This window comes from Humulus lupulus, chromosome 9 (genome assembly GCF_963169125.1).
Source record: "Humulus lupulus chromosome 9, drHumLupu1.1, whole genome shotgun sequence".
NCBI lineage: Eukaryota > Viridiplantae > Streptophyta > Magnoliopsida > Rosales > Cannabaceae > Humulus > Humulus lupulus.
The window spans coordinates 18,823,758-18,835,317 of NC_084801.1; the positions used below are offsets into that span (position 1 = coordinate 18,823,758).

General features: G+C 38.5%; 2 protein-coding genes across 2 annotated transcripts; both read right to left on the reverse strand.

Moving 5' to 3' along the window:
- Positions 1-1,184: 1,184 nt before the first annotated feature.
- LOC133801758 (uncharacterized) lies at positions 1,185-7,265 on the reverse strand. The gene is made up of 2 exons (XM_062240009.1): positions 4,410-7,265; positions 1,185-4,333 (listed from the first exon to the last, which is right to left on the reverse strand). The coding sequence occupies exons 1-2, from the start codon at positions 4,717-4,719 to the stop codon at positions 4,110-4,112; spliced, it is 534 nt and encodes a 177-aa protein (XP_062095993.1). The 5' UTR covers positions 4,720-7,265; the 3' UTR covers positions 1,185-4,109.
- Positions 7,266-9,457: 2,192 nt separating this feature from the next.
- LOC133800679 (uncharacterized) lies at positions 9,458-11,166 on the reverse strand. Its single transcript, XM_062238713.1, has 5 exons — positions 10,775-11,166; positions 10,614-10,693; positions 10,235-10,353; positions 10,059-10,135; positions 9,458-9,691 (listed from the first exon to the last, which is right to left on the reverse strand). The coding sequence occupies exons 1-5, from the start codon at positions 11,052-11,054 to the stop codon at positions 9,666-9,668; spliced, it is 582 nt and encodes a 193-aa protein (XP_062094697.1). The 5' UTR covers positions 11,055-11,166; the 3' UTR covers positions 9,458-9,665.
- Between the last annotated feature and the right edge of the window lie 394 nt (positions 11,167-11,560).

The window sequence follows — 11,560 nt, forward strand, 5'->3', positions numbered from 1 at the left end:
TTGTCCACAACCTGAGCATAGGTAGTAGTCTCTGGATCCAAAGTGATCTTCACATCATGGGCGATCATAACGTTCAATCCCCGTACAAATCTATCTCTTCTTGCCGCATCAGTCGGTACTAAATCTGGCGCAAACTTCACCAACCGATCAAATTTCAAAGCATACTCTATCACGGTCAACCGGTTCTGAGTCAGGTTGATGAACTCGTCAACCTTTGCAGCTCGGTCTGCTACACTGTAATATTTCTCATTAAATATATTCCTGAATTCTTCCCAAGTCATGACTGCCACATTCCTTCTCTGAACCACTACATCCCACCAGATGCGGGCATCCTCTCTAAACATATAACTGGCACAGGAAACTCTCTCGTTCCCCTCAACCCTCATGAAATCCAGAATAGAGGAAACCATATTCATCCACTGCTCTGCCCGCAGTGGGTCTGGTCCACCCTCAAAGGTGGGAGGATGTTGCTTCCTGAACCTTTCATACAAAGGTTCCCACCTGTTTTCCATCACAGGCTGAACCGGCACTGGCGCCACAACCTACTGTACTGGCAACCCAGTGACCTGTGGAGGGGCCTGCTGCCTCAGCTGTCAGAGTTCTTCTTCTGTTCGTTTCAATCTCGCTTCCATTTCGGCAAACATCTGTTTCCAATTCTGTGGGGAAGGTGGAGGGTCCTGACCCTGATTATCATCCTTGGCCTGACTGCCGCAGAGTCTAAATGATTGTCGAGGCATCACAACTATATGCCTGCAATCAATGACGCCGCTCATCAAGCATGATAACAAAATCCAACACCACCTCCCAATCCCAACAACCAACCATAAACAGCAATCTATATAACAGGCAGATATCATATAACACACAACAGGCCATGCCCTGGCATCATGCATATGTTAACTTATTCATCATGCTCTATACGAAATAAGCAGGCAAACAGGGCATTCCAGCACATATTCAAGCATATTAATCAATCATACCAACAAACCCTGAGTCAAGCTTGTCACTGACAGCGAGCGCACATGTTTGGTCAATCTCCAGAACCAATAAACCTTGGCTCACTCTGATACCAAGTTGTAACGCCCTACTTCCTTAGAGCCGTTACTAAGTGAGTTTAAAACGTGCTTTTAACTCGCTAATCAAGGTTTTAAGGCAAACGTGTAATAAAATCATATACAGAGTCATCAATTTGAAAAATAATTCCATTTACTGAAAATTATAAAATGTTTAACATTTGGGATCCCAAAATACTGTTTATAAATATTTACAACTCAAAATGTATTTAAAGTCGACTATAAGACAAAATAGGGTTTTTTACAAGAATCTTCTAAAAAATACCCCTGGCCGTGGCAGCCAGGTAGACCAGACATGTACGTGCCGCCTCATGCTCTCCATACTCATGGTCGGTTGAATTTCTCTTTGCCCTTACCGGCACCACAGAGCACCCGTGAGCCGAAGCCCAGCAATAAAACTCCACATAAAAAGATAACATACGCATATGAACCACTCAGCATATAACAAATTTTCCAACAGACTAAACACATACGGTCATGCCGTCCCAGGCGCTTTACCAGGCCCTGGGTTGCGGTCTATACCGTAAGGATATCCCAGGTATCCTTTAGGGTCTTACCCTGACAACTCACACTCCGCGTGCTAAACGCTGCTCCCAACCCCTTTGCCGTTCTCGGCCTTCACCGTTCCCGGCGCTTGCCAATCATTCACATATATGCATACACATCATAATTAAACATATACTAACATAATCAATGGGCTACACTCAACACATAATCATATAGGGTCGTGCCCTGCAAAACAACTATGGGGCCTCGCCCTGCTCTATGGGTGCAACAGCTTTCTTACTTGTGTCCCGAGCTTCTTGAGCACTGAACCCTCGAGCACGGTCCTCTAACTCGAGCCTCGCTGAGAACCTAGTCACGACACATAGTGACCCTTTTTCCCACACACAAAGCAAGGACCTTTCTCGACCTTAAACTTGTTTGGATTGGTTTTTGGACCCAAAGGTTTCTTGTTACCCTTTTTCCCTTTGTTTTTGGGATGTTTTGGTTGTGACACCGCATTTGCTTTGGAAGTCTCTCCATTAGACCCCTCCACAAGTTTATCTCTACATATCGATTCCTCCTCGATTCAAATATGTTTTTGGATTTCCTCCAAAGAATAATCCTCATTTTTATGAAGGATTCTTTTCCTATAGCTCTTCCAAGTTGGTGGTAATTTAGTCACTATAGCACCAACTTGAAAGGCCTTGGGAAGCTCGATCTTTAACACTTTCAATCTGTTAATAATTATTTGCAATTCATGTATTTGAGGAAGAATAGGTTTATCACCAAAAAATTTGAAATCAAAGTACTGAGATATCAAAAACTTTTTGGTACCTTCCTCTTCCGCCTTGAACTTTGTCTCAAGTGCATCCCATATCTCCTTGGGCGATTTGGTTTCGGTGTAGAGGTCATAGAGCCTATCGGAAAGGGCGTTGAGGATATGACATCTACAAAGGAGATTGTCCTCCTCCCTCTTTCTTCTTTTCTCCACCTCCTCGAGAGTATCCTTGTAGGATGGCGTTGGGAGAGGTTCTAGAGTGGATTCTAGAATGTAGGCGATTTTGAGAGTGGTCAAAAGGAATCTCACCTTGTCTTGCCACCTAGTAAAATTGGACCCATCAAACCTATCCAACATCACTAGGTCTTGATTCATTATCTTGATGGTCTCACCTTCCATTGAAACAAATAAGGGTAAGCTTTTGAATGTTAGGGAAATAGTATTTGCCTCAATGGAAATGGTAAGATAATACTACTCTATGCAATAATATTACAAATAAATATAGATTGATTAAATAAAGTTACAACTCTATAACTGAAAAATACAAATAAACAAAGAAGAAGAAGAAGAAGAAGAAGAGAATGGTGAAAGATACAACTCTAAACAAAAGATTACAAGTAAAGGAAAGAAGTTTGAAACAAAAGAAAAGAAGATTACAACTCTAAACAAAAGTTACAAGTAAATAGAAAATGAAAATAAGAAGAAAAGCAATAGAGAAAAATGTAAGAACAAAACAAAAAGAAACTCTCACTTACACAACCTAAGTGAAGAGGGTTGGAGATCACCAACTTGAACAGGTTTAAAACCTTTGTCCAAAAGCTTTTTTTCTCCTAACTCAAGCACTAAGGGATCTCTCTCAGATATTGGAAATGCTTTATGGAATTATCAAGCTTCAAGGTGTTTCTAGCCAAGTGCTCTAATGGATAGAAATGTTGTGTCTTTCAAGTGAGCAATAGGCTCCTATTTATAGAGTTTAGAGACACCCTTTGAATTTCAAATTCCACCAACCCCCATGGTTGTTACCAATGATTAATTGGATTATTGTGGAATTAAAAATGAGATTTGGAAGTTATTTGGGTTTTTTGAGCCATTCAACAAAGATTGAAAAAACTGAAAAAATTGTCAGTTTTGGCCTGTGGCCGCCACTGACCATTTTCAGCACTTACAAATGTGCTGTTTTTCCAAACGGTTCCAAACCCTCCCAAATGATTTTTTAACCCCAAAACACATTATTGGGGTTAAAATCATATCTCTAACAGCCATTTCACATATTGCTTTATGAAATTCATCTCAATATTGTGTTACACCAAATTTACACAATAAAGGGTAACATTTGGAAGTTACAAATTTTTAACACCAAATATGCTACATATTTGGATACATCTCATATATCTAAATATTATAACTCTCTATTATATGTTACAGTATGTGACACTCTTTGTCACATTTATTTAATCTAAAACATTATATTATAATATAATATAATATAATATTACATTATATTATATTATAAAATAATATAACGCATCAGTGCCTAGAAAAACACATACAAGTATTAGATAACGTCAGCACACGAGCTAACTAGAAAAAAAGAAAACTGTAGAGGACTTATACTCTGAATATCAAGGAGTGAGGATGGTGCTCAAGTCCTCATTCTTAATCCCATTAAAAGTCGTTGTCGTCTGCTCCAAATTGGACGCTCAATCCATGATGGCGCCTAGATTTCGTATAGCAGACTGGTGTGGCTCAGATAAAGGAGCAGGCGCAGAACATCAGGCACCCATATCAGTGAAGATGGGAGGAACTGGTGTAGGCAAGGATGGCTCTACCACTACGACAGGACTAGACGCCAAATGGGTCGGAGGAGGCACCTCGGGAGGAACCTCCATTATCGACTTAGCCTCAACCCTGACCCTCTTAGCTGCTCGGACAGAAGGATTGGCCTCGGTGGGAGTCGACCTCTGTTGGGTATGGACAAAGCTGAACATGTCTGAACCTACAAAAGAAGATCAAATGTCAGAAGTATATCAAGCACGGATGAATCATAAAATGAAGGTGATAAAGTGTCGAACCTTCTGAATAAGATTTAGGCTCAAACATAGTCTCATCAAAGTCATCTGAAGCGAGCAATGAGTGCACGATAGATGCACCCACCTCATCACCCTCTTGTCCAGCTAGCACAGGCAAAGAGGGTACCTCCTTGACATGAATAGGTCCCGGGGAGTCTATGGCGTTCACGGGCTCGGGACCATCTTCATCCGGAACATCGACTATAGTAGGAGGAAAGAACCCAACCTTCCTATGGTTCTCTAAAGTAATGAGGGTCTTGACATTCTTCTCCTCAGGGATCATGGCAATCAATGCCTTGGCCCTAACTGTCATAGCCTGGGTCGGGAGCGGTCTATAAAAAGGGCCGACATGCTTAAACTTGGAGTAGTTGGCCTCTGTGTCCTTAGTGAAGAAATAGGTTTCAGCCTATCTAAACACCTTGATTTTTCCAGAGATCTCTTCCAAAAAGGAATCGGTACCCTCGCTCATATAATGGTGGAAGTGGAAATACCCCGAGTTGCACTAAGAAGGGTTCGTCTTTAGGTTAAATAAGTAGTGGATCTCGTGAGGCACTAGAGCAACCCATTTTCTGCTGTGATAGATAATGTACAATGCAGATAACACCAAGATCACATTGGGAGCCAGTTGAGAAGGACTAATACCAAAATAATTCACCACGCTCCAGAAGTATGGATGAAGAGGAAGTAGGGTGCCAGACTTGATGGCAGGACGTGTCCAGGCGCACATACCCAGAGGGGTCATTTGGACCAGGGATAGTAATAGACACGCCAGAGAGGTCAAAGGTCTTCCTTAAGTTCTTTACCTTCTCTTCAGTCATGTTAGAGGCAACCCCCTTGAACCACACAACCTTGTCATCAGCAGGGCAAGGCTTCTCAACCAGTTTCCATATGATCTCACTGGCCAAGGTAGCCCCAAAATCTGATAAGTGGAACTTTTTTTCTTGTCGTCTCTTCTTCTGCTGTGCAACTAGCAAGACTGTCTTGCTCTTGGAAGGAGGGCGAACCACCTTAGGCCAGAATCTGTGAATAGAACGCTCCTGAGGATGATTAGCATGACGATGAGAGCCCTCAGTATGTTCTCGCTGAGAAGAAGAGTGATGGGGAACCCGACTGGTATCCCAGTGCAAAGGGTGCTGCAATGAGTCTCGCTGACCTGACATATCCTGCTGAGATGTGCCTTGAGAGCCGCGTGGCGTACTATGCTGAGAAGAGCTAGACGAAGAGCCCTGAGTGATGTGCCTGACAATATGAGGATCATCTTCGGAAGGTTTCCGAGTTGTCTATTTTACTCTCGCCATTGGGCTATAACTTTTCAAGAAGTCTTCCTCACTGAACAAATATAAAGTGGAGCGAGGGAAAATCCTTTTCGGCTTTTCCAAGAACTCCTGGGGAGTACGCTCGCTTACAGACTTGTCTGATGAAGAGGAGCTGAACATCTACAACAAAGGAAAAATAAAGAGAAAAGTTAGTAAGTAAACATAAAGTCAATAGCTGGGGGCATATCCATTAACTAAGAGGCAAAAATGAAGAAATCAAAGAAAAAATCTATATAGCGGGTCGTCCTAGTGAAACTAAGCTTAGGACGACCACCATAGGACTCCCCTAGAATTGGAAAAATCGATCGAAGTCTCAAAGAAGGGTTAACATAGGCCCTAAGATTACAAAATGTGAAAGAATGGGCATAGGTTGTCGACCTACCACCTTAGGCCAACCGCCCTAGGGATGCAAACCTCGAAAAAATGCCAGAGGACTAAGGTTCAAGTCTTTAATAAATTATATAGTACAAAGAAGAACCCAAAGAGATTAGTAAAGGAGGAGAAATTTTTTTTAAGGTCCCAGGTGGTTGGCCTATGCTTAGGCTGACCACCCTGGATCCCTGGAAATCGCTCAAGGAGTGTGGTGGTCAGCCCATGATGTGAACCCTAAGGTGCTCAGCCTACGATGGAGTATGCAAACCTGGAAATCGATAGGGGCATGAGGAATACGGCCTAGGCTTAGATTTGAGCCCTAGAAATCCCCCAGCTAAGAAAACCCTAATCCCCTAGGCTTGAAAATCGCCCAGGCTAAGGAAAACCCTAAAGTGCTCGGCCTATGATGGGGTATGTAAGCCTGGAAATCGCATAAGGAAAGGGAAATGCAAGGGAAGTCCTAGAGGTGATTGGTCCATGATGGAAACCCTAGGTGTGGTAGGCCCATGATGAAATTTACATCCCTGGAAATCTGCTATGCCTGGATCTGAAAGCCTGAAAATCGCCAGACCAAGGGAACCTAAGAGTGGTCGGCCTAGGTTAGAGCTTTACAAGTCTGAAATCGCCTATGCTAGGGTTTGGAACCCTGGAAATCACCATGCTATTGAATCTCAAAGAAGTGGTCGGCCTAGGGATTTACAAACCTAAAATCGCCTATGCTAGGGTTTGGAACCTTGGAAATCGCCAAGATAGTGAATCTCAAAGAAGTGGTCGGCCTAGGGTTTTACAAACCTGAAATCGCCTATGCTAGGGTTTGGAACCCTGGAAATCATCCAGGCTAAGGAAATTATAGAGAAATCGTAGACTTGATTCAAACAAGTCAATTATTTTGGATCAAAATAATACAAAGCAAGGAGATTCAGATAGATCCCTCAAAGATTCAAAGTATTTCTTCTAAATCTAAGCACATTTAAATTAAATGATGTAAGGATTAGGAGAAAATACTTACCCAAGTAAAGATCTGAGTTTGATGAAGAATTGGATAAATAATGCTTGGAGACCCTATAACTTAGGCGCACAGAGCAAAGAAGTGAGAAGTGAGAAGTGAGAAGTGAGAAGTGAGGCCTACTTATAACCTCTCAGGCTAACCATATATTTTTAGGAATTCAAAATCCTTGAAAAATATCTGGTATGGTTAAAATTTCAAATTCCATGAAAAATGTATGGTATTTTTAGGAATTCAAATTCCTTGAAAAATATTTTGTATTTTTAGGAATTAATATCCTTGAAAAATATTTTATATTTTTAGGACTTCAAACTCCTTGAAAAATATATTATATTTCTAGGACTTCAAATTTCCTTGAAAAATATATTGGATTTTTAGGAAATTAATTTTCCTTGAAAAACCTAATTAATTTTAGGAATTACAATTATTCTTGAAAAATTCTTGCTGAGCAAATTATCGATAGTTGATGAAAGTACTATGTAATGTCCTGAGAACTTGGCTGTGAAAGTACTGCTACGATTTGTTTCTTGGGCCAAGATCAAATTTACCGTAATGTTAAAAACATTACGATAAACTTGGGGGGAAAATGTTACCCCTCAAAAATCCAAAGATGGCATGGCGAATGAGAAAGAGGCACATGGCATCACAAATCAGGGAAAAACGACAAAGTATTGAAAAAAGACCGATGAGCAAAAAAAATAGGTCCAGGCCTACGGGAAGTCGACTAGGCCTAAACCTCCTAGGGGTGGTCGGCCTAAGCATGCCCAAGAACCCTTGGGGTGGTCGACCCACCCTATCCTTCGTAGGGTGGTCGACCTACAATCCCAGAGACACTTCACTAGGAAAAACGCACGCTTGTTCAAACTAAGATCAAGGCCTAGCACCCAGAAGATCAACATGCCTACACCCAGAAGATCAACAGACCTAGAACCCAGAAGATCACAGACCTAGCACCCAAGCTCCAAAAGGTCGTCGAGCCTAGCACCTAAGTCTCATAGACTAATCAAGACTTAGCGTTTTCTCAAGGGTCTCAATCGTGCATTATCAACCACGATTCAAAGAAGACAACGGGAAGACCCACGATCTCATAATCATGGGAAGGTGGACACGTATCTCCACTCCCAATGATCGTGTACCAAACCACGATCCCCACTCTTACTGATCATGCAACAACCCCCGAGTACTATAAATAAAGGACCCAGGGCTTCGTTTCAAGGGAGATCTTTTCTGGAATTTTCGGGGATCGATCTTTTTGACTAGTGAACTTTTCAGTTCGTATTTGTAATTGTAAATCGAGTGATTCAATAATAAAGACTAAGTGGATTAGGTTATTACTGTTCATCAGAACAAGGCTGAACCAATATAAATTCATGTGTGTTTGTTTAAGATATTTGTACTCTATCGTATTTTATATTCATTCCGTTCAAAAGGTGTCATATATTGTATATACGACCGTTGGTCAATTTCACAGGTCAACAGCTTGTTATATTTAATGTTTTAATTAATTGAAATATATATTAAAAATTAAAATATATTTCCTTATTTTTATTTTTTATTTTTTAATTAACTAATTTATGAAAGTAGGGGTATTTGTGTCATATTGAAAAATTGTTTGACCCAAACTGGGTTCAGGGTACGATTTTGATCTGTTCTGCAAAAGATAGGGCTCGATTTGTCATTTAACAAAACATAGGGGTCGATTGAGTATTCAGGCAAAAACAGAAGGGTCAAACTAGTATTTTTCCTAAAAATATTATATTCTAAATTCATTGTTAAAAATATAAGGTTTCATTTTTTTTATTTTTAAAAAAGATAATTTATATAATATATATGTATAAGATATCTCTTATTTAGTTTATTTGGGTGGGTTAAAATACCCGCCCAATTAATAAATTGGGTGGTTTTAATTTTCGTTGGGTTATTTAGATTGCATTTTTTACTAGTTTATTTAGTTTGATTTGGACGGATTATTCGGTTTGGACGGTTTGTAAAAAATTTTGAAGAGTCCTGGTGAGTATTCCTCCAAATAAAGCATTCCTCCAAATAAAGCTTAAAATTCTTTTAGAATGGTATTCATTACCAAGAAAACTAATGATGATTAATATTTCATGTACAAAACTATTAGCACATACTAGCAAAAAGCAATCCAGTACCAAAAAACCTACTAAATATTAATATTTCATGTCAAATTAAAAAAAAAAAAAAAAACTGTGTACAAAAGAACTAAAACGACATAATTAAGATCATTAAACAAAAATTATGATTTAAAAAAAGTAAAGATAAAAAATTTGTTGAATACAAATTAATGAATATGGAGAACTTTGAAAAGAAATACTATAATTACTGCAAAAAAAAAATCACTAATTAACTCGACTACTAATGTATCATTCACAAACAAAACGAATCATACATTTAAATTTGAGAGACAAAATATAATGGACACCATATTGGATTGTGAAAACAAATCTCTATCTTCTTTACAACCCATAAAAAATACAATCTAATAAAAAAAAACACAAACCGACTAGACATGCATTGATATTTTACATACGACATGTAGTTCTTCTAGAGCAAGGACTCGTCTCCAGTTTCTGCCAATTGTATAAGCAATTATTTAGAATTTTATATTCTACACGTAAAGAAAGTTTAAAATTTAAGGAAAAACAAAATCTAAGGTATAATATGATTATCCATAAAGGACGTTCGTGATCATTCATTTTAAAATATACGATCATCTATTGTAGAGTGCCTGACATCCTAGAATTTAATACGGGATCTTATATTATATTTTAATTTTAATTGAAATATGTATAACTCTATATTTACTCAGACTAATAGCATATAATTATATCAAGTTCTAAGGTGTTGGCCATCTTGGCTATCCTAAGCTACCCTTTAGGATTTTCCTAATCAAAATTAGTGTATAATCACGAAATGAATGGTATGACTGGAATTTACCTTTGCCGGGAACAATTATGACTGGAGCTGATTTGCAATGGTGGAAGCAAAACTCGCTTACGCTTCCCTGAATAACACTGAACACAATATATCCCAAATATGTGTTCAAATGGTGTAACAATATTTTACATGTTAATTTTCTTTATGTAAATATATATAGAGATAGAGATATTAACCTCTGAATCAAGCCTCTGCCTCTGGTACCCATGACCACAGCTGCAGGCTTAAGCTTTGCTGCTTCCTTGCAAATGACCTTTCCAGGCTCTCCTTCCACAATCCGGGCCACAGTCTTAACCTATAATTAAACCCAACTAAGTCTCAATTTTCATATATAGGTCACAAATTATTACAATATATGGTTTGGCAATCTTTGTTGAATTAATTAAATTACATTAACAATAAGTAATAATGGTTTTGTAATCGTTCATTAAAAATCAACATATATATTTACACAAATAAGTGAGAAAGTGCGACCAAATCTTTATGATGATGATCCTCTCAATTCATTTGTGATTATATAAATTAATAAAGATTGGTGTTATATAATTTACTAACCATAGCGATTTCAAATGCCTCAACAGCAAGTCTCTCCATTAGCCGCTGCGTTGCCTCATAAACGACGTCGTTATTCACACCTTCAACATGAAACGACATAATTCAAAATATATAAACAGAAATTGGAAAATCGATCGAGAAAGATGAGATGAAAAACTAACTGGAAACGGCGTGAACGAGATGAATGGTATCGGCGAGCCTGCAAAGATGGATGAGGGCCCAATCAAAGGCGTATTTGCTTTTGGGTCCGTGATCGACGGCTATGATGATATCTCGGCCTCTTCTTCTCTCGCCGGTTTCCCTCTCGAGTTCGGGCTCTGCAACCACTGGGATCAGAGATGGCAGCTTCACTTCTCTCCAGCTGTACTCCTCTTCTTCCTCCTCCAAAGTTTCCAATTCCATACTCGACGATAGCAGCTTATTTCCAGAAATGGATCTCATATTACAAATTTCGACTATTTTCTTTTAACTTTCCTAATATTGGGTTAAAAGATGAGAATTGAATGTTGGGTTCTCTCCCTATTCTTTTATTTTGCCGAGAAAATGACACGTTTTCGATGAATAGGTGATGTGGTCGGACCTTGTAAATGGATCTGTCTTTACATGGTTTAATGAACCGGAATGAGAATAATTTTTATTTATTTATTTTTAACTTGAAAGAATCTGAATCGAATTCTTTACTTTGAAATCACAATAAATAAATAGTTACTTAACTTTAGATTTTGTCCAATTTTAACCATTATAAGTAATAATATTTCAGTGGAGTGTGAAATTAGTGATATAATATTATATTTTAATATTTTTCAAAAATAATTTTAAAATTTTACCCATACCAAAATTTATGCCAAATACAACATAAAAATAAGTAATCTTTTTAAAATTTACTAGATATAAGCAATATGTTTGCTTAGTTTTATTTATATAATTTATTAATTATTTTATTAAAT